This window comes from Cygnus olor, chromosome 6, assembly GCF_009769625.2.
Source record: "Cygnus olor isolate bCygOlo1 chromosome 6, bCygOlo1.pri.v2, whole genome shotgun sequence".
In the NCBI taxonomy this organism is placed as follows: domain Eukaryota; kingdom Metazoa; phylum Chordata; class Aves; order Anseriformes; family Anatidae; genus Cygnus; species Cygnus olor.
Window position 1 is genome coordinate 11,184,367 of NC_049174.1, and position 24,001 is coordinate 11,208,367.

The 24,001-nt window shown below is 43.2% G+C and overlaps 1 protein-coding gene across 16 annotated transcripts in view; it reads right to left on the reverse strand.

Moving 5' to 3' along the window:
• The window catches only part of HDAC4 (histone deacetylase 4), a 250,075-nt gene that overhangs the window by 210,746 nt on the left and 15,328 nt on the right, over positions 1–24,001 (reverse strand). For 15 of the 16 annotated variants that reach the window (XM_040560768.1, XM_040560759.1, XM_040560762.1 and 12 more), the window contains exon 2: positions 13,455–13,704. In XM_040560768.1, the coding sequence (XP_040416702.1) occupies positions 13,455–13,476 (22 nt within the window). In that variant the 5' untranslated portion in view covers positions 13,477–13,704. Of the gene's footprint in view, positions 1–13,454; positions 13,705–24,001 lie in introns of those variants that run through there. The other variant, XM_040560778.1, reaches the window with a different exon arrangement.

Sequence of the window (24,001 nt, forward strand, 5' to 3'; positions counted from 1 at the left end):
GCATTGCTCACCATGCACCCAACACCACACCAAAGCTCAGTTTGCTTACAGGTACGTCAGACACCCAGACCCAACATCAGGCTTCCTAGGCCTCCGGCATTGCAAGGCCGCAGAAAAGCACAGCCCAGAGCCAAAGGCAGGCCTAAAGAATAATTTTCCCCAGTTCATACAGGAGGAGCCTGGACAGAGACACGTGGCCAGACCGCAGCATCACACACACTAACAAACAGGAGCTGACCCGTACCCACTGAAAAGCTGGTATTTGAAACCAAAAATGGCCCCACGTTCTCCTTCCACACACAAAAAATGTCAAACTACAGATTTACCAACCAAAGGAGAGTTAAGATAGGCACACACGCACACGTATAAATACATATGCACACATGAATACACAGCCCTACATCCCTGAGCCAACTCAAAACAGCCTTGTTGCTGTCTAACAGCATCATACACTCCTGAACAGTCACTTTCTGCCAAGATCCTCAAATCCAGGCTAGGCACAGACTCTCACAAGAAGAATGGCACAAAAGCATAAACAACACCAGCTGACTTTACAACAAAAGCATGACGGGCAAACACGCTCTGTGCACCAACACAGGTACGGGCAGGCAGCTGTCAAGCCAGCCACAGTGCCTTCTCCTACAGTCATCACCATCATCATCATCTTGTGGCTTCGCCGGCACCACGACACCCACCTCTGATGTAGGAATAAACAAACTACACCAGGAAACATTAAAAAAAATACTTTAGTTCTCAAACCTCAAGCTTTAACGGGAAAAAGATGCTCTGCACAGATTATGTGTTAAGCTTGACCAAAACATGTAAATATCCTTATGAATATTTAGCTTACAACTAAAGAGAGGAGGAGGAAGGGGAAGGGGAGACATCTACTCCAAAACTTGGCACAAGATGAAGGATCCTGTACTAAAAAACAGAGAGCTTGTCAAATCCCTACTTCAGACTGAGAACAAGCCACACTTTCCTTTCTGGCAAGGAAAATGAACTGCAAGTGGACAGCTTTCCTCATCAAATAGACATGGATTATATCACTGAAAGTGTTTATAGATACAAATCATACATAGGCCTGCCCTTTCAGGCTTACGCATGCCTGCAGTAGGTTGGCACATGCATCAGGACCAACAGATTGGTTTTTAAAGGACAAACAACTTTTCAGAAAGTTAAATAAGAAACAGTTGGTTTGATAGCAGCTGGCTTCTCAAAATTGGTGAAATAACATCTAAAACCTTCATTGGGAATGGTATTTCTAAGAATTTTCCTCCATCACTCCACCAGCAGGTTTTGTTTTTCTTTAGATACAGATCAAGAGAATTAAAAAATAAATAATTATTGTAAGCTTTAGGAATATTCTTAATATTTCTAATGCCATTTGCTCCATCAAGTCTGCGCAACTCCTCTGGTCTCCTCGGTGCCAAATCTACCGGTAGGGGAGCTCTGAGGCATTGGCACAGTGATCCAAGCAGGAGAAGGAAGATGCTTCCAGAAAGACTGAAGAGACTTTTTTTTCCTTTTAATTCAAATCAGTGCATTCTTTCAGGAGAAGCTGCTGTAGTCTCAGCAAACTGGCAGCCTTTACCCCAAGCTCCGATTCGTGCTGACAAACAGCTGTATGTGCATCGTTTCAGACTCTTCAGCAGCTCCCTCAAGCCTCTCTCCGAGAATCCAGACACAGAAAGAAGCCTGTGTCTGAAGCGTCCGGCTGCAGCTACTCTGCGATGGGGGGAAAAGCATTTCTTTACATCTAAGTCCATCACTTACACACATTTCTTTAGCGTGCCTTAATCAACAGGACATTTCATAGTATTAAGTCATTGCTGCTCTAGGTTTTCACGTGTCTCCCTGTTTCATTTTGCTCCTTTTCTGCTTTACTTTTTATCGGTGAACTATGGACGGCTTTCAAGGATCAAGCTACTCCAGCAAAGCAGCATCACTTCATTAGCCACTGCCATGCCAACGCCAAGCTGCAGGCTTCCACGGCGGCTCACATGCCAAGTGGCACAGCCTGTGCCACCCTGCCACCACCACAGCGTGTCCCAGGGGGCACAGCAACATTGCACGCACTACATACTGGTTACTAGTGATAGTAAGCTTGCTGCAAAGGAGGACTTTACTTCACTCCCACTTCACTTTGCACTGCTTTTGCTATTAGAAAAGCAACTAAAAAAAAAAAAGCATTTGTTTTTCCATTCAGCTATAATTTAAAAAAAACAGTATCAGTGACTGGAGTACCTGAAATATGCTGTCATCCTTGCAGTAAAACTCCGGTTTTCTTACGTCTCAGCTAACAAATGCGGTCACTACATTTCCTGAAAATTAAGCTCTAACCTGTCTTTAAAAGCTGCAAAGTTATTTACCAGGTTTCTCACCGTCCATTTCTGGAAGCATTCAGCACCTGATTTGCACAATGAGAGTTTTTCAAGCAAATGGCTTTGTAGGAAGTTTCTTCCATCTAATTGCTGGAACCCTCTAAAGATTAAGTAGCTATTACCTAATTACTTTGATCAATTATCCCAAAACATCCCATTCTTCTTGGTAATGGTATCCATATTCTCCCTGACAAAAGCAAACAGTAGTTTTGCTTTGCAGAGTTAACAGCAGAAAAAGGCAGCATGAGGAACAATCTGAAAAGCAAGCCTTCCCAAGAGACCAAAGGCAATGGAGGAGAGCAAGGTCTCAGCTCACCCAGTGGTCCAGACAGAGGTGGGGAGCACGAAGCAGGCGCAGTCTTAAGCTGCTGCAGGCGCTGTCCTGAGCCCGGCAGCATCTCCAGAGCAATGATCCGCAGGCAGCCGTGGATCAGAGGACCGCAGCAGTCTGTCTGTGAAACAACTGGTATATACCTGGGCAGCAGGAGGCAAGCAAGTCTGAGCAACACCGCAGTTCACCAAAGAAAATCAGCAAAGCCTCAAGTACCAGGGCCACGCAGGCTGGCAAATCTGCTTTTCGTAAGTAATTCAAACAGAACCCAAGCAATTGGGGTATAACCAGAAAGACACTTGGCTTGGCCATAGTTGTAAAAGTGACCACGTTTGTTCTAGTAACTAAACACAAATGTACCTAAAAACACACTCCTCTTAGGACTGTTACCATACAATTTATATTTAAAAAATGTATTGTAATTCCAGAAACTAAAAAAAGAACAGCGCAGAGAGGAGAGGTGGCAGAGTGTGCCCAATGTGCAACCTGAACTGCCGCAGCTCTGGTATCCCACCAAGCACACGCATCCCGCAGCTCTCTTTTGGACTCGGCCCCTTTGCAGCTGCAAAATTAGCAACCTCTGGCCTACTTTGGGGCATGTTAGAGTCCAACCGTATTTACGCTGACAGAGACAAGCAAAGGTTGTGACGACTTATTGACGCAAGAGCTATTTCATGCTCCATGCCAGAAATTAATCAGTGGAGGAGGAGGAATTCTCTTTAAGCACCCAGTGAGAAAGTGATTTGGTCAACTGCTAAAAAAAAAAACAAGCTGAGGTCTTGCATGACAAACGCAACTGAAAAAAGTTAGAAGCACAACTCTTACACAGCTGCTCCGTTAGAAAGCCAGTGTAAGACAGCAGAACCCAGTGACTGGACAGAAACATTATGCACACCCCTTCTCATGAAAAAAGCAACATGAGATTAGTTTGGAGTCTTCCTGATCCTTTGTGAATATAAACTGATGCTACGTTTGCTCATATCACCTCAAATATATTTTGGTGGAAGCAGAGGTAACAAAGTATACTGACCCTGCGAGGGTTCTACCTGCTGCAATCCTGGATGATAAGAAGCAAAACAAAGGAAGAGTCCCATGATCTATTTGAAACAGCTACTGCACAAAGCCATGTTTTAAAGGAAAAAAGCCAGAATCTTGAATGCAGACTGAATGAGCAGCATCACCCCTACCTGCCAAGAAGCCTTCATGATAAACCTGTCAAGAGTTACAAGCCTGCAGAACAGGCCTTCCACCTGCTGGAAAGAAAAAAAATCTAATGCTAATCAGATACTTGCTGTCAGCAGGGAACAGATGCCTAAGCCCTTCTTCTTGGTTTGCTAAACTGTAAGGATTGCATGCCTTCTCCTGGCAAAGGTTGTACAAGACCAGGGACACCTTGCTCAGAACGAAGTATTTAGAAGTTTTTGACTTTCTCCTGAAGTGACAAGTCAAGGATGGACTTGGATGGACTAACAGAGTTTGGTTTAAGGGCTCTGGACTTTTTATCATTCTGGGTTATTTTTTGACCAGGGAAGAGAAAGACTATCAGCTTGGTCTAGCTCAGGCTTTTACCTTTCTCCACAAGAGCAGCTCAGGCATTTTATAGAGCAGAAGCACACTACCATGGAAAAGTTTTAAACTAAAATGTTTCTTTTCATATCCAGCATAAAACAAAGGTCACAGTTAAAGGAGTGAAAAAGTCTGTTTATCCTTAAATTGCACGATTTAAACACAAACAGAATTTTAAAAATCTGTCTCAATGGATCATCTTTGTGCTTTCTTAGTTTAAGTGCATCTTATTGAGCTGCAAGGTTTCTCTGCCTGAAGAATTGTTAATTGATCAAAAAAACTGGACCAACTTTACAGCAGTAAAAAAAAATTGCTGTCCTCTCATCTCTCAGCAAGTAAGGCAACTGAGGGTGGCATTACCTATCCCAGCAGCACCCAGCCTGACTAGCTGGATATCTAAAGAGACCACATATACAAATAACTGCATTGATCTTGGTCTATTGATTAGAAAGTGAAACCTGAGAGCAAACAGTCATTACACAGTAGTTCATGGACAGCAATACCATAAAAAAAAAATCAACATACACAATGCAACGAGTAAACTGCTTAGACAGGCATCAAGCCCCACTCCCCCCTCACCCCAAGGCTCATACATCTTGTTACTACACAAAACCTGATGGGGTTACATGACTACAGCAGCAGCCTTTCAGGACAAAATGGTTACCTGAAGCCAAGGCTAGCAGTTCAAAGCTCACAGACTAGACCTCACTCCTATTACAATTTTCCCTGTAAAGCTATTTATGTGGTTTGGCAACATAACAGCTACAAACAGAATGAGTACATAGATTCTTGAATAGTGAAAGGGTAAGGATTGATTTTTTTTTTTAAATGATTTCTTTGAATCCATCTGTCATTCCTCCAACATCCTGGTCCCAGCCCTACCACAGACTGCAGCTGCAGTGCTGAGATTTTCCACAAGTTCTGTCCACTGCAAGCAACTCCTCTACCTTGCCCATGGTCAGGAGTATCTAGTGGAGGAGTCGATGGCACTGCTAAAATCCTCACATTCAAGTCAGCTGCAAGTATCAATACACAGAGGAAGATTTTTTCAGTGCTGAGTATTCTTCAGACCTTGGCACAACCAAAATGATACCAGCAGCACCAATGGAAAGCTTGTTGTTTTTTTTTTTTTAATCTCCATAAGCACCCAGCTCCAATGCTTGCACCAAAGAGCTCAGATGCCACTGCTCCACTCCTCATTCAGCAAGAGGAAGCAGACCCCCAAGGACATCAATTTTCATGCTGTGAAGTGGTGCCCACTCTCGCCAGTTACTGTGGAGGGAGACAAATTCCCTGCAAATGCCGGAGCTTAAACAGCCCCCAAAAAGCAGCTGAACAGATGACAGAAACAGGACTGAGAAATTCAGCTTTACCACTCCCAAAGAGATCTCAAGAGGGTAATTAACAGCTCAAGAGGGTAATTAACAGCACTGCCACAGGCTTGCCCAGGTACCTTTCTCAGGCCCTGCAGCCAGAGGCCATGGGCTGGCCAGGCCCAGCCATCCTCGCAGAGGGCACCAAGGCCTCACACCTCCGGCCTGCAGGACAGCTCTGATGGAGCCACAGCGGAGGTACACAGGCTGGAAGCAAACACTGGAAAGGCCCAGTCTGCTCTGTGGGTTCCCTGCCAGAGCCTCTGCTGCCCCTTCAGCCAGGCAACGGCCACGGTATCAGGTCCGCAGGCTGACATCTGCCTCCCAGGGCGCTGCTGAACCATGTCGTGCTCTGACAGGCTCTTCCAGGCTACCTAGCTGGGTTTTAAGCATTAAAAATTAAGCTTGAATCATGCTTGAAATTCAAGACGAATCCCTAAATAGTCACAGTCAGCACACTTCTTTTTTTTTTGTTTGAAAGAAGACATTAAGTAATCTTGATCTAGTTCAGTTTGAAATAGATTACAAGGAGACAGTAGCATCTCAAAAAAGCCCATATGAATATTTTCCTGTAGGTAATTCAGATTCCAGTAGCTGCAAAGTTTAATATCAGCTTCATCCTTTTGAAAGGCTGAAAATTTGCTTCAACATTTCAGAACATCAATCTATCAAGCATCATTGAGCCAAACCATGACAGTACCATGAGTCTGTCAAGTATTTCAAAGCAAACAAGGGCATTGCTTGGAAAGCATCTGGTTTTCCCAGTAGTTCTCCCAGTAATTGATGAAACAACGGTATTTTGTTTAGTTATAAAAACAAATTTTTTTTTTTTTTAAAGATCTCCTGATATACTAATATTATTTTCCTTAGAGGAAGAATTAAACGTATACCCCATTTCTCACTGATCAACAAGTCAAAGGCACTAACAGAGATTCACTCGCCTGTTTCTCCTTGCACGAAGTCACTGCAGCGTGGCCCCTGCCCAGCCAGCAGCGTACAGGAACGTGCCAATGGACAAAGAAAAAGAAAGCAAGTACCACAGCTCAAGAAGAAAACAACAAAAAGGAGGAACAGTAATACGAGATACAATGGCAACATACTGCACAGCAGTTTTTTCTTCACCCTTCTCCCTCCCAACCAACATGAAAACCTTCTCAAAGAAAAAAAATCGTTTGAGCAAGAGCTCTCACAAAACAAAGCAACATTTTTCTTTTGAAGTTAGGGTAAACAGCACCTATCAAAGCACAGGTAATCAGATGGCCAAATTCCTGTACTTAAAGGATGAAAAATGACATGTATGGCTGACATCCATCTGCAAATAAGTGGATTTTCTGCCCCTGCTCTTAAATCACTTTCAGAGTCACAAGAATGACTGAAATGTTCCTTCAGGATCAGCACTGTCCTAATTGATCTGACCACAGCAAAGGCACAAAGACAAGCCTCATCGATGCGAGAGCCTGGCGCTAAGACAAGCTGAATAATTTAAGATAAATACTGAGAATACACTCCTTGGTACAGTCCAGTAACACATGTAATTTAAGGAAGTATACATGAGAAGATATGGGTCAAACTAAGGCTGACCAAAAGTGAATAGCAGAAGCACAGTAAGCATACAGAAAAAAAGTCTGTCTGCTTTCCAAGTGAGACACAAGGGGCTAAGGACTATCTTAAATACTATCATCTGACTTTAAAAGAGAAACCTCTTTTCTATCCTTTTCTCATCCTATGCCTCATTCAAAATAATTCAGTTATCTCCCTCTCAGCTGCTTCTCATCCTTACACCGCAGGATACATCACAGGCTAAAACGCTACTTTAGAAGCAGGCTTTTAAAGAATTCCAAAGTGCAAGAACTGCATCTAAAGGAAAAATAGAAGCAAGAGGAACATACTTAGCAGGGACGCTGACCTAGAAGGAACTTCAACTTGAACCCCAAGTTGAAGCACAAAACAATTCTTTCCGTTGGAGGGTACAATAAAAACCTGGCACAGAAGGTCTCAACTATTTGAAGCTCCAGAAAGTGAAAGCTTCACAGGTTCCAGGGTAGCAGTCTTAAAACCGTCATGTTCCTCAAAACGATACTGCTCCCCTTAGAGGAAATCCAGGATGTCCTCAGCTTACACATACATATGAATACTTGCCGGAGTACTTCTTCACTCATAAGTTGAAGAAAGAAAATTAAGTGCCCGGTTCCAGTCTTGCAAAGGTTTTCAGCTCTCCCAGCCAAAGCTTTTTGGTGCAGGCTGGCATCACCTCCCTGAAAAGAACAGTCTCTGTGGATCAACACGTGTTGCTTGGATCACAGGACTCCTCATGAGCTCTAATGTAGTTTGTATAGCTCAGTTTGTGAGCTCCCACCATGCAGCAGCCATCACAGCAACTAAATGATCAACAGAACCTTTCTGCTTTGCAGTTTGGTGAAACGGGGACTTTTCTCCAAGTCACATCCTATACAACAACACATCACACTGCTTTTCACATGAATGACAACCAAGCCCAGAGAGACACATTCTAAGGACCAAGAAACAGCCACTTCTTTCGCATAATGTGAAGTCTAATCTTCCACTGGTATGCCTTTCAAATTTTCTTCCAGAGCTGACAACTTTACTGTAACAGGAGATTTTACAGAACACCTCCTACCTCCAGTCACTGTCAAAATAGCATGCAGTCCTTAAAGAAACTTCTCCATATGTTGTAATTTAAGATAGCTGCCAAAGCCTTTTCTTGGGCAGATAAAATACCAACAGGATAGCCACAGTTACTAGCCCGTTCCTAAAAGCAACCTAGGACACTCAACCCAAGCAACAAAAATATTCTCTTAATACAGACTTTATCAACAATGCATTTAGAGAGGAAAAAGCTGACAAGTACTGCGTGAGGAGAGAAGTAAGGGTGCCAGCCTTGACTATGACTGACCAACGGCTCTCAAACAAATGCAAGGGAAAAAGTAAATTACCAGTCAGGTCTGAAGTGGTGGCATCTTCAAGGTGAGGTCCTTAGGTCACAATATTTATCATCACCCTCATGACCACGCTCCCATACAGCTTATTTTGTCCCATGTGGAACAGAAGCAGCAATGAGTACCTCTTACTGGCAGATCTCGCTGCTGAGCTTATTTGTCAACCAACCTCGAAGTCTATTCTACCTATACTCGCTATTACTTGTGTTTTACTCCTAAGTAGGAGCCTGAGTGCCCGATCTAGAATAATCCCATTGTAGTGAATGGAGCACCAGACAAGTAGAGGCAAGCAGGGATAGGCTGTGTCCAAATCTTCTTCCAGACAGCAGCCACCAAGTATCAACTGTGCTAAAGGAGAACTGGAAATTACTCCTGTAGTCCTTATGTTTACTGAAAGAATGCTCTTGCCCCCAGATAACTTACAGAAACAGACTCATTACTGCCAGAAAGTAGGTCAGTGTCATTTAAAGCCAGCTTGAAATGCATCTCCACAGAAACTTCTTAATCTTTAAAAAGAGAATGCATAAAATATTTATTTTATGGTGCAAAATGTTTGAGAGACTAACAGGGAAAGCTCTTATGTATAGTGCATGAAATGGCTTTCCATGCCTCATTGAGCCATGGAATATGAAAGGAGAGTGGCTTCTTACACTTGGCAGATAAAATGCCATACAAAAGTACTTCTCAGCCTAGCGAATCACAGCACATGACTTGCTACCTCATTTTCCTCGTGTTCTGTGATCATGAAGCTTTCTGCCTTCTCTGGTCTCTCCTCTTGGTTTTAATGATCCTGCTGCAGATTTTTCCATATTAGATAGGCAAATCATTCTTAAATTTCAATATTCCTAATTATCAAACATTCAGCACTTCAAAATGTAAATAAAATTTGCATCTCCGCAAGAGTAGCTCTGAAGAAAGAATATAGCATTTGCATTCAGACTGGCTAATTCCTGTAAGATAACATTTCATAAACAAAATGCTTCATTGAACATGGAGATTTTCAGTTTTTACAAAGGACTGTGAACTTTAAACAAATACAAATCAGTTGAGTGATTAACTTTAAGTGTTTTGTTGTGTGTTTTTTTTTTTAAACTAATCTTTATGTATAACTGGTATCAGTAGAACAATCTTTACTGATTAAAGAACTAAATGACAGCAAAACTTAAGCCGCTGAAAACTGAGGGGGGGGAAGGGGTCATCAAGAAATCATTTAAGGTCAATAGGAGAAAAAAAACACAAAACCACACACACCCAAGGCAGCCTGGGTAAGATGAGTGGCATCAGCACCATGGGTTACGTAAGGTAAGTTTAAATTGTGGGCAACACTAGCAGGTTAAGCAGTGAAACTAAACATGCTTGCCCCTGCCCCCCCAAGCTTTGTCATAATCCTAAATGTTATCTTAATTAGCCTAATTTTCTTAATTATACTTTGCAGCAACTCCATCTTTTATAGCACAATTTCAGATTTATTTTTTTTTTTTAGCTTTATTCCAGCACTGGAAGAAGCAGCAACTCCTCTGCCAAAAGCCAAAGGGCGCGCGCAATGCCTCTGCGCTTTGTCTTGACGAGGTCTATGCTGCCTCCTCGTCTTCCTCCTGCCACCCCACGTCTGATTCCAGCCTTGTCTCCCCCTCCACACCCATCCTGCCCCAAATGATTCACATTCCTGCCCAGGCACCCACAAGGCTTACCACCAGCTGCAGAGAGTCCGTCCCTCCAGGGCAGCTGGCTGCACGCGGAGGTGGACGCCCGATGCTTGCGGCAAGAGGGACCCCAGCAGCAACCTGCCTGCTGCTCCTGCTCCTCACCAGCAAGGTCCACCCTCTGCCACCTACTGCAGCCACGTGTGTTTTTGTGACAAGTCAAGTTCACAAGCGCTGCTTATCTCACCCCAAAGCTTGAAAGACTGGAGAGCGCCTTAACGCAGAAATTGGAATAAAAGGTCAAAGTCTTTACCCTACATCTAGGGCTTGAGGAAGACTGGAAGTTCCTGAGGATCCACTTCTCCGTGGTGGGCATTCCTGCTTCTCCAAAGGAGATTTTGTATTCTTTTAGGAAAGTTACTCCAAATTATAACAAAAAAATATGGCGGTGATGGGGGGGGAAAAAGAACAAAAGCAAGTAATTTACCTCAGACCAAATATTCTGTATTTTTAACCCCATTCAGTGAGAAGCCTTCAGCATACAACTTTTCTTCGCTCTTCAAAGCTCTCTTGTGAGAAAAAAAGCACTTTCATTCATCTACACTGCAACAATTCTATGGCACTGCTCCTAAAACATCCCATTAGTGATAGGTTTGGAGAAGATTAGAGAAGAAAGCTTGTATCCACTGAAGCAAAGTTTAATAGGCTCTTGAGTTAAGCCAGAGCATTCCCTTAAACAATGCACATCATTAGCAATAATTACCTGTAGCCATATAATCAAAATGGCTATCATAACTGACATGAGAAGCCCAGATGTCATCTTTGGCAAGGTTTGGAAACTGTTTCCACCAAACGTTATAAAACTGACTCTAAAAGAGAAGCGAGCATTAAGAATACCACAGCATGAGCCAGAGATAAAAAGTCATCGTGAAACACCACAGAATTTGAACCTTGGAGATAGAAGCAAAATGAGAACCCAGAGCCTAGGAAGGGCACAGATACAGAATTCCTAAACAGCATTTGATGAGAACTGAAACTTTGCAGAAAGTAATACTGTTTGTAAATATTTTCATACAAAGCCCACATCTAACACAACGTTCTGTAAACGTACCACAAAATCACTTCCTTGGCCTTTTTTTTTTTTTTTTTTTTTAATTTTATGGAAGTTTTTCACCCTTTAAGTGATATCCAGTGAAACAGTTGACAATGGTCATTGACTTTCTCTCCCAAGTCCTTCACTTCAAGGGTTACTGCAGACATGAAGCCTTCTACCAAACACTGATACAGAAGTCACAGCTTCCCGTCGTACTGAGCCAACCCATACCTCACCCAAAGCCCTTCTGTGACAATGGGCCAAGCAGGATTAGGAGCAGCAGCTCAGGAGAACACATGTATGACCAGAGCCACCCAGCTGGGCACTGATTAGACCACCAATCCCAGCAGGAGCCACTCAAACATTTTTGTTGCAAAAAGGAGACTCAAACAGATTTATAACACCACAAGAACTCTTCTTGCATGAGAAGCTTCTTGCTTTCTTGCATTAGCACTTCTTACACGGCTCCCTGGTACATCATCAGTACAGAATTTGGGCAAGAGAAGGAGCACCAAAGAAGGAGCAAGACAAAAAAGAAAGCTGCATTTGAATTAAAGGAAAACAAGACAAAAATGGAAGACAAGCTATGGGCTTCCACTATAGAGCAGCCCAGCTAGGAATGACATCTCCCCTTCTAGAATACCTGGAGAGATGCTCTTTAAATAGAGCTATATTAAATTAGGTTTGTTTACTGTTTTTTAACATAAGCACATGCTCAATCCATCCCAGCACTGTGAGGAAAAAAAGCCACTAGCTCCTCAGTGTTTCTCATTTTTGAGGGAGGAACACATTCAAGTAAGAGCTATCCACAAAACTGAAGAACTGACCTCTTGGAAAACCCTGGACTGCAGAAAACGCATCACAGGTGAATACCTACATGCAGAACATTACTTGTATGCATGTACCTAGTTTCCCAACTCCCCACTGTACCAGAAGCAAGCCTCAAAAATCTAAGAGACTCCTATATTACAGATTTTTTTATTTTTTGGTAAGGCTGATAATTTCAGAAACCTGTAAACTCATTTCAGTTCTTATTGCATGGGCCAAATTTTCAAGACCACTGCTTGTAATCTCCAGCATCCCTATTTACTGCAGTGCTTCTTGCTCCCAGCCTCAGCAGCCACTAACACACTGCTAGAAATCATTCTGAAGCACACAAAATCCTTCCCCCACAAATACACAATTCCCTAAATCTAAGGAGATGTGGACTTCAGTCTTATTTGACTACTAACCCAAAACTGATTAAACAGAAGTCACAGAAGCAACCTGTCAAAAGCACAGATAAATAATTTCACGGGCCTCATCATTACTGAATTAGTTACTTCCAGTAGTCATTATTTCCAACCATAAACTGAAATGGTCAAAGCAGGAGTATCAGAATGCTGTAAAAACTCACCTTCCAACGCTCAAACTCACAAATGACTGCCTCACACAAAGATACCTGAAACACTAAATACACGTTTGACAAAACTGTAAGCAAGAAAGAGGTAACTGAGCACCAACAGATCCTCTTCACAGACAGAAACGTGCAGTTTTCTAGTGATGAATCACGTGTCTTAAATTACAAAACACATCAGGGATAATCTCACAGCCAACACTAATATGGATCAATTAACAGCAAAAACTCCAGCAAAACTCTTCTTTCTTACTAAAAAGTACTTTAAAAGCCAAAAGAGATTCCTTCTTAAGTAACAGTGAAGACTCACCAGTAGAACCACGACCATTCCTCTGAACAGTACATACAGATGAGGCTTACCAGTGCAGATTTAACAAAGTTAAGCATCAGGTTAACATCTCAGAAAACACCTAGAACTTTCAGCACTATGTAATGCAGCAATTAGAAACGTAAGTAGGATTTCCTCAAAACTGATTCAACTTTCGTAACAGTTCGACTTTCCATCTTGGTGCAAAGTTTTGATTTCAAAGAAAACACTAGCACAGGGAGAGGGACTGGATTACCATTTAGGCACAGCAGAAAGCCTGTTCACAGGACAAAAAGCCTTTTCGTCCCACACAAGCTATCGTGCAGTTCGAGTACAGCACACTTCTTGCCAAGTCCGGTGGTATTCTGCTGTTGCTAGTGAATTCAAAGGTTTTTTGTCCTTACCTGGATGGCTTTGGGAGCTCATTGCTAGTAACGTCGAGTCCTTTGGAGAAGGGATTTGAGACAGATCAGTTTCCACACAAGTAACAGCAGCTCTAAAGAGCTCCAATGCTTCACCAATACATAGAAATTGGAAGTGGGGATTAAATCATGGCCACCTTATAAAATCCAGGGCACAGTGACATGCTGAGCTGTATACAAAATAATCCAATAGGGTGGCAGAGTATCTTCTAATCGTTCTCAAGATGGGAACCTGCAATAAAAGGAAAGGATGTCTGCTTTAGAGAATTAAGATTCACAACCATTTAAATTACACACTATATAGCGTAATTTTTCCAGAAGAGGAGATTAATCTAGGATACCATTTTAGGCATCAAATGTTGCAGAAAGAGTAATTTTCAGAGCTATGGGTGTAATTTCAAATAACCGTAAAAATGCAAATATTTAACCTTGTAAAAACAAACCAAAAAACTTTTCAACTACACATTCAAGTCTTAAAAACCCCAAACTTGCATGTTCATTCTGATCCTTCAACAGTACCATATGAAGCCACTTCAGTCCAACAGCTTCCATATTTTAAAAGCCATATGTATGAGTGGTAACTGTACTTCACGCATCTGTTCTCCAAAGAAGTCTAAAGAAAAAATCCTCGGTGCCAAGAAGTGGTCTTGGAGCAGGAAGGAAAAAAGCCCACACAATCCATTTCACTCCCCCTCTGCCAAGCCTCCAGCATTTTATTAAGAAGCAACATCATAGTGCTGAGGAAAAATCCACCACTCCTGATTATTTTTAAGCTGCATATCAGAGGAAGAAAGAAGAATGCAAAAACACTGAGCCAGCTCACCTAGCATACCCCTGCCCACCCAAAAAATATAACCCAAGTAGGATATATCCTGGCTGAGGGCAATTCTCACCTCTCCAGAGGTGGCATCTCCAATGCAACCAGCAATACCTACACCCAAGGAACCTGCTGCAAGGTCTCCTGAAGTTCAGGTTTTGGTGGACAGGGTTTGAGTCTGGTTGGTTTGTTGTGGGTTTTGCTTGTTTTGTTGTTGTTTTTTTGGCACTACACCAAGCAGCATCCAGTATTTCTAAAAAGCTGAGTTTTATGTGTAGGGTATCTCAAAGTTTACTCTGTTTTAACATGCATAAACGGAGAGACCTGCCAGCAATAGGTGCTATCAGCCACAGCTACTGAAACAGATTAAACCAGCTGTTTCCTTTGCTGGAAGTACTACACAAGCACGGGTTATTCCCCTTCTTCGCCCTGAACGCATCAGCAGCGCCAAGGCTCCCATCAGACCACCTCTTCTGGCCCCCCGAGGACCAGGCATTAGAGGACAACCAGCCTCAGGAGGAGCTCCTCGCTGCCTGACACGGCGCCGCTGCCCTCCCAGCCTTGCCAGCAAGCACCTCGCGCCCAGCGCTCCGTAACCTTGTGCGGAGGACGCTTACGGTACGAGGCACTGCTTGCACAAGGAGCACCTGTCCACAGTCCGTCTTTGCCATTACATTTCACATAGTCCCATCTATTCTTGGAAGAGCTCTTACCATGCTCAACTTTACCCTCCCTGCTGTCATTAGATATTTGTGTTGCTTTCCAATAAGGCAGCCAAAGCAGGTCTAAGACTTAAATACCAGCACAGTCGCCTTGCATGGGCCCTGATTTATGGCAGTACTTCCCTCGTTTGCCTAAGCATATTCTGCTTAACAAAGAGGCCATCCTCTCTGTATTGCAATTGGAAAAAAAAAAAAAAAAAAACCTCTAAATGGCCATTTCTCTCTACCCCAAGTGTTTCAGCATTACTACTCGCCAAGTTTCCCCGCCTGTCTCGCATTTTCAGAGACCTGGGATGCTCTTTTATGTTACACATTAAATTAAGAGAAAATTACTTAAGTGTCATTTCTAATCCCTACAGGTCTCTGCCATCTCAAGTGTTCAAGATATTCCAGTTCCATTAATTTGCACATCCTGTTAAAGAGTCAGGTCAGCTAAGACCAGGCATTAGCAATATTAACATCATTCATTTCCAATAAAATTAGCAGGTAATGTTATGGCACAAGCAATCGCAGCTGCAGACAAGGAGAATTCAGAAGAGAGCTAATAGATTTTTATCTGCCCATTCACACGATGCAAGAATGAAGGCTAGAGTACGAACAATGAGAAGATGTATTTATTTTTTGAAGAAACTCAACCGACACAGCAGCTGCAAATCCATTTAGCAGCACCACTAGCCTACCTATCCCCAGTTCTTCCCCCAGAGGTCTATCTAAATTCAGTCAGGCATGAAGGAGACCCACAATATTAAACTTCTGCATGTTTGGAGATTACTAGCGCCTAGGGAGAACAGAGACAACAAAATAGCCATGCTCAGATTTAGTTCACGTATACATTTTTTATTACCTTTAAAAAAAATTCCTACATTTCTTCTAGAAGACTGAATAAATTATAAGCATAACAGACCTTCCCAGGACAGGCACAGCAGTCACCTCCCAACTTATTTCACCACTAACCTCTTATTTTCAGCTGCCGCTTGTGCTGAACTCAACGCAGCCCAACGAGAAATTTCTAGAGCAGCTAGGAGTTGTTCTCAGGCCCCTGCTCCTGACAGCTCTTGTGTAAACTTGTCATTTTGCCACTATCTCACAAAACATTTCTCAAATGTGGAGAAGCAAAATGCTCTCTACTACTGTGCCTAGGATGTTGAGGTCTAGATGGCTTTCCAAGAAGATCTCCTGCTAGGGAGCACATCACAGGGCATGCTCAGCCCTCAGCAGTGCGGCAGGCAGGCCTTGCATCGAGTGTGTCAAGGCAGGCACCTGTGTAAAACACTCTCATGAGGCTGCACGTACTTCTTCCAGAGCTGCAAAGAAAGCAACGGCAAACTGGCCAGCAGGCTGGGTCACCACACGTGCCAACAAACCACCTATATGCAGGTGCATGAGATGGCCGGGGAGAAGGCAAATGGCTCTAAACACATGACCACTCAACAGTTCTCCAAAAAAAATCTGGGCTTCTAACCCTGAGCAGTGGTCCCTCGCCTTCTTCCTCTCCAACTGCGTGAGCAGGTCTGACCCCAAGCCCCCGAAGCCCCCCGCAGACCCCACTCCACCACCCATCCCTACAGCATCCCCTCCGTACACTTTCCAATAACGCTTCCCCCCCCCCACGGGGCATGTAGACAACAATTAAGATACAGAACTGCAAACGAACTAGGAAGCGTGAGTAATCTGACAGTTTTCCAAGTCTACTTCCATACATTTTGTAGCTACCGAAAGCTTTTCTCATTTTTTATTTATTTTAAAAGTAATCACAGCAATCCTGCCATTCCGCCACGCAGTTGTTTTGACAGCATGGACATTCACCTTCCTCTTCTCGGCCCTCCCCAGATGTGTCTCTGCCAGTCACGATGACAGATGTGCGATAACCAATAATTAAAATTCTGGCAGAACCACGTTTTGCAAAGCTCTGTTTTTCAGAGCTTAAATCACCGGAGTATTTGAGCCAAGATAAAACTCCTGGCCCGAGGGTTAGCCTCCAAGACTGGTTTAAGCCGAGCTTGGTTGCTTCAGGATGCCCGTACGTCGGTGACCTCGCTTCACCCGCTGACCCCGTCAGACAAACACCACCAGCATCCTCAGACGGCGACACTGCAGCGAGCTGACAAGATCACTTGGAAACCTGACACAAAACCTAACTGCTCGCTGACTCGACGCATCGCCGCCCGGTGCAAGTCATACGCACGCCACGCACATCGCTGCACTCCCGAGTTCGCTTCTAGGTCCAGTGAAAGCTGCTCTGCCTTCCAGAGCCCCCAGATGCTAACAGTTTTGGGCAAGACATGGCCTTTTAGGAGGACAAGCTCACAAAGGCAACACCAGGAGCGACACAAGGAGAATGCCTTCTGCACGCTGGCACTTCTTCAGCTCGCAGCAGCACTCCAGCACCGCAGGGCTTGGTCTCCAAAAGCCATGGAAACACCCATCTTCCAAAAAGCATTAATTCATCCGTACTTATATATGCAATGTGAGGAAGGAGAGAATTTTTTTTTCCAAAATCTACCAAGGTTTTAAGATTTCTTGCCGCATAAACAGGCAAACAGATTTCAGTTTAATCCCACACGCTCTACTCGAGATGACGACGACCACAGCTTGAAGCTTGCTTGGATCCCTTGCCCACAATGCGCAGCCTGCAAACGACCCAATGCTGCAGCACGCACTTGCTTTGCACAGACCCAGAGACCTGACGAGAGGCAGCCCTTCCATCACAGCTTATCGATTAAAGCTCTCCTCTGGCAACAGACCCAGAACCTTACCCAGAGGGGGGTGGGGAAAAAAAAAAAAAAAAAAGCTGCCTTCATTTTTCTGGGGTTGTTTTTCAAAGACTGTCAATATAAAATCTATATTGGAAAGGAGGAGGAGAAAAGGAAGAGAGGACACATATAGCTGTTCAGAGTAGTAATAATTTACCATGACCACAAAATGATTTACTACATCTATTTAGAGCACAGGCAGCGTGAAACAGTCTCCCAGGCTGACTCTTCCCTCCAGGGACCATGTCTCCAGAGCCACCACTTTGCAAGATGACAAAAATAGCAGCGGTAGTCCTGAGGACTCATGCAACCCTTTGACAACACCACTTCAACTCTTCTCCAGCAGCACGCTACTTTCCTGAAGCTGTCTCAAGAGACCAGGATACAGAAGCATCGTCCAGTTTCAGAAGCGTTGGATTTCTTACCGTTGCAACAATACCCAAAACAGAGCTGTCACCGAAAACGTATCTGCAAGCCTCGAACAACATCTGACATCCTCTCAAAGAGTTTTAAGTCTCTGAAGACTGTTTCTGTCTCTAAAGATGTACCACAGGGGCAAGAACTTTATAAACAGACTGCACTATAAAACGCACCATCCACTTAATGCTCAGCTGTGGACAGAAGAGCAACTAGAACAGTTGACAGTAATAGAAACTAAAAATAGAACACCAGTTTTCTGCTGTATTAGCCAAATAAAAGTTTACCGTTCCTCCAAAATCACAAATATTTGGTGAAAAACTAGATTTCCCTCTCCACTTCCAAGTACACAGGATAACCAGAAGAGTGGCAAAAAAAAGAGCAAGAAAAACAATCAGCAGCGTGGTACAAATTCCTTGCGTACACTAAGCAGATTATAAGTCTTCAGCCTGGAACAGAGATGGCTGAGACATATTACAGCAACAGTCTGCAGAATTATAATTAATACGAAGAAATCACCAGTCACTGTTTTCTACCTCTTTCAGAGAGGAAGGTTTTTCCATTCTTTTTCTAGAAGAGAGTTCAGATGGATATCTAGAGGGAAAGTAGCAGCAAAGATACAGCAGTCGGCAAGTTACAACAGGGAGCATGACAAGCTCCTCAGCAGCACTAAGAAACTGACTCCGGGTGCTAGAGAAAGCAAAAGTTTTCATTCACTCCAAACGTATAAACAGTAAGCACTTCTTCAGAAGGCCAGGAAACCCACAAAACAAGTCTCTGGCTCACAGGAGGGTGTTTCAGAGAGCTGTCCTCTTCCACAATGCCTCCCCAGGTACATCATCTGGGATGCTGCTGAAGATCATGGCAACCAAGCACAAAGACCAAAGCACACCACCAACATATGCAGTCACCAAGGAAGAACTTTGGCTTTACATGTTAACAACAAATTCGCTGGTAATACTCAAGTTGCACAGTGGCCTTTACATGGACAAAGTATCAGGCAGTAACTGACTACAAGGTTGGGCCCACAGCAAGAGCCATTCTTCGCTTGTCAAAGTTTTAGCAAAGATATCAAGAACAAGCAGCAAAGGGGCTGCTGAAGTTTGCAGCCTTCAGGCTGCGCCAGTCTTAGACTGGCTCCCCAGAGGAAAGGCTAGAAAGGAAACTCTGTATTTTTCCCCTAGAATTTAAGTGGGAAACATTTGGTTCTTTCACTAACGCATGCGCTCTTCCTTCATCAAAAAAAAACGTGCTCACCTGTGCTTTGCCATACACTGACACGACAGAGTCCCATCTTGCAAAATGTTTACTCCTTACAGCTTTCTATACTGCACTAAAATAATACATGAAATTCTAAATCAATTCCCACACAATAGGTTAGTACACGTGCATTAAGTTAAAAATACTCAAGTGAACTGGCAGAAGTACCTTCACGGCACTCAGATATCCACTTGGAAGAAGAAAAAGCAGCATCAGTCTGAGAACCTGAAGGCTTCATTACAGCTAGACTAATAACTAAACAGAACACCCAACCCACTGCAGCTATTTCAAATACAGCTTCTCAGCAGCGGTATAATAGCCACATACATGTCATCGTTCAGATCCAGACTGGACAGCAGGGCATCGCAACTTTGCTCAACTTCTTGTTTCTATACCCTTACCTTGCAGTAGCAAAATTAGAGGCACATACTTTTAAGATCAAAAGCTCAACACAGTGACCTAAGTGTACTAACCATCTAAGAAATACAGAGCATTACCCAGTACTTCAAGGAATTAAAACACACATTTGTTTAGCAAGTGCTGACATTTCAGTGCCAGCCCTTACAAGTGCTATTCTCACATGACAGCCTAGAGTAGAACAAATATTGTGTTTCCGCCTCTCCCTTAAACTTCCACTTTCAAGTGCATGCTGCGAGGATTTATTACTTGTATGCTCACACTAAACATTTTAACTTTGTGACAGGTTTTGTATGGTGTAGCGTTAAAAAAGGGATTCGATCTCTAACTACACTGGCTTTAAGTGTTAAATTACAGTATGTGTACATTAAGACTTCAAGAATAACTGATACCTACTTTGTATTTACACAGTTCCTCCAAGGAAGGCTATAATGCATTTCTAGACAGTCCCTAGTAGTTGCTTTTGGAGCAATCCTGCTATTATTTCATACAGCGACTTGTTAAGCAAGCCTTTGCAATACAAGCAGTGCTGTACATGCACTGAAATCACCATCCAATGATAAAAGGAAACAACATGAACAGCAGCCACAAATGAGAAAACAACACTAATTGTGAGCTACTTTATTAACACTGAACCAAACCGCAGCAACTCAAGGATAGCAAGCCTATATACGCATAATTAGGATATTTGCAACAGAACTTCTCAATAAAAATAATTAAAAAAAAATTCTACAGTTTCGTACTCATCTGCTTATGAGAAGAAACACAGCACTGCAAATGTCCATGGCACCCAGATTTCTTCAGAAAGGCTGACTTTCCAAGGCTTTTTTCAGTTGGGTTTCAAAGGCAAGCAAGCTGCTCATACTGATCTCCAGATATAAATCTAAAGCTCAGGTGCTAGCCTAAAACTAAGAACACATGGGACACTGATATTTCAGAAGTGAAGATCTCTCTTCACCCATTTCAAAGTTAAATTAACATGTACCTAACTCTTTTAAAGCTTGGCCCTAGCAGAAGCCTGCAGTTAAACACCCTTTCCTCACTAAGTTTTACAGCAAGGGCTATTTGGAAGAACGTTCTTTTTGCATATTCTGCACAAAATCCCTTGTGGCAACACCTATACTTGCACAAATCATCACGTTGATCAAAAATTACACCTGCTTTGAAAGCTGAAGGTCCCTCCTTCATGTCTAAAAAAGAAAACCCTTAGATCTTCTAGGGGACACCACAACCACCCCCCCCCAAATTTTTGTGGCTCTTGTCTTTCAGTGCTAGGAGTATGCAAGAGTATAAACATTATTTCTACCTCCACGATTTCACACCAGGAGCAATACTACCAAGGAGCTGAAAAGGGGATCTTCTGGCACCTGCTCCATTCTGGGGCCTTGACAAGTATTGCTCTAAAGGCAGTGTTGCACAAGATACCTCAAATATACACACAAGTGAAAAAACAAGGGCGTGGAGGCAACAAAGCCTTTGGAAACAGTGTGCCCTGGCAGCCCAAAGGCCCACCCATACCCTGGGGCGCATCAGGCACTGCTCCAGGTCAAGGGAAGGGATTGTCCTTCTCTGCTCTGGTGTGGCTTCACCTTGAGCACTGTGTGGTTTTGGGCAACACAGTATAAAAAGGACATAAAACTATTAGAGAGTATCTAAAGGAGTGCTATGAAGATGGTGAAGGGTCTAGAGGACAAGACATATGAGGAGCAGCTGACTTCCCTTGGTTTGTTCAGCCCCGAGCAGAGCAGGCTGAGGGGAGGCCTCATGGCGGCCTGCAGCTCCCTCATGAGGGGAGCGGAGGGGCAGGCGCTGAGCTCTGCTCTCTGGGGACAGCGACAGGACCCGAGGGAACGGCACGGAGCTGGGACAGGGGAGGGTCAGGCTGGGTGTTAGGGAAAGGTTATGCACCCAGAGGGTGGTCAGGCACTGGGACAGGGATGTGGTCATGGCACCAAATCTGCCAGAGTTCAAGAAGCATTTGGACACCGCTCTCAGACATATGGTTTGATTTTGGGGTGGTTGTGTGTGGAGCCAGGAGTTGGACTCGATGTTCCTTGTGGGTCCCGTCCAACTCAGGATATTCTATGGTTCTATAATCAAGTACGTGACAAGTGAACCCAAATTCCTCTGATACGTGATCCAAGTCTGTGAACACAAGATCATCTTTAGGAGTCATGTTCAGCCTGTGGGAGCTCCAATTTAAAAGTGGGCAACGGCTTCGATTTTTTTTTCCCCTCTGACTCAAGCAGAAACACGGGTCATAGAAGAGCTGCAGTTTGAGAAATACAACTGACTATGTGTAAAACCTGGGAATATGTAAACTTGCAGGATTACAGAACCCTCCCTGACTAGCAAGACTCTGGCACAGGGTCTGAAAGAGCAGGATGCTTCTGAGCTTGATCCAGTTTCTCAGCAAGAGCAGCAAGAACAAGCAGTCTCACAGATGGATCCGCGTGGGAGGGAGAAAGGATAAAAGTCTGCCTTGGGAGCCTGTTCCAGCTGCTACTGAAGCCTTGGAGGAATTGGTACAAATTGGGCAGAGTTACCTATAAAAATCTACTCGGTCCTGGCCATTTCTGAAGCCCTTTTCTTCCCTCACTCCGTGTTTCTCCTTAATCCTAGTACTTCTGCTTTTGAAAGAGTTCAAATCAGATAGTTCAAAGTAGTGCTTAGCAGAAAGTAAATGAATGCTGTGAGGTGAAGGACAACATCCGTCTCATTTCTTGACTCCTTTGTAGAGCACTCTGCAATAATTCAATAGTACAAAATTCAATAGCTACAATAATTTAAAAGCGCAGAAGTCAGAACTCTTTGGAAATACTTGGCTGAAAAGTGATAAAAACGGGATATTCTTTCTAATCAAAGTCTTCTGACGAACATTCTCAGCGCCACAAAGTTTGTTTGACTAGCAGACAACCACATTTCACCAACTGAAGCTTTCCACCACAAGCACCGGAACAGCTAAAGCTTCCTGTCAATGCATCTGAACTCAACACTTAACAATATGAAGATCCCCCTAATTCATGTAACTTTTAGTATCAGCAACACTTTGAAATTTACCACTGTATCACTGTACTAAAGTCACATTAAAATATTTCAGCAGTGCTGCCATCTCTCTGTTCTGCTGACACCGTCTTCACACTGTATGTTGCACTGAAGAAATTTCCCAATTCCTATCTCTACATGCTGCTAGCAGAGCAGAGAGCAAGGGGGAAAAACTGGATCATGACAGAAGTTTGTGGACCCAGCCACCATTTTTCTGCAGACTTAGTGCATCAAGTCCAAACCTGTTTCTTTGCCTGCTTATCCATGCACTTGCACACACAAACACCCTTTCTTTTTCAAAGTAACATGGTATAGCCAAAAAAAGGTTACCAACACCTTTAAGTGATTAGTTTTGAAAGTCAACTGAAAACCTTCAGCTTTCCAACTTCATTTTCACTCTAGCTCAACTTTCTGAACTGCTGAAAACAAACAATGCACAAATCTTTATGTAGGGCTGTTTTTCAAATCCTCATCTATAGGTAGGGGAAGGCAGAGAGAAAAACATCTACCTTTTCTATTCATGTACTTCAGCTGTTACTGCCCACATCTGAACTTCTTGTTCCTTCTGACAAGGAATCAGAATTACTGGTCACTAGCTGTGCCTAACCCATCTGGTCTACCAACATAAAGTAGCTGAGTACATGTGTCATCAATCACTGCTAATTACTTCATTAACTTGGAAAAAGAATATCAATTTTTTTTTAAAGAACAAACATTGTTTAAGGTTAGTTTAGTTTTTTTTTTTTTTAATTGAATGCTATCTGATTACCAAGAGAAAGCTATTTACAATCTGAACACTAAAGCAATTCTGTCACATAACTTGTGCAATTCTTTTGTCTGGTAAAACATTTAAATGAGTTTCTTTAGAAGTGACTACATTGCAATGCAAGTTTTAACCAGCACTAAGTTTAACCAGAAGCTGAATTATGCACGTTCTCAGGCTCTCCATGCTCACACTGCACAATGCCAACCATGCAGACATTCCCACCTACTAGCACCATGCTTTTAAGTTCTGACCTTTGTCACGCTCTTGGAAAGAAACATGCCTCAAGGTCTCCACAAACAAGTTGCGTCATTTTCAAGTGGACGTTTAGCCTT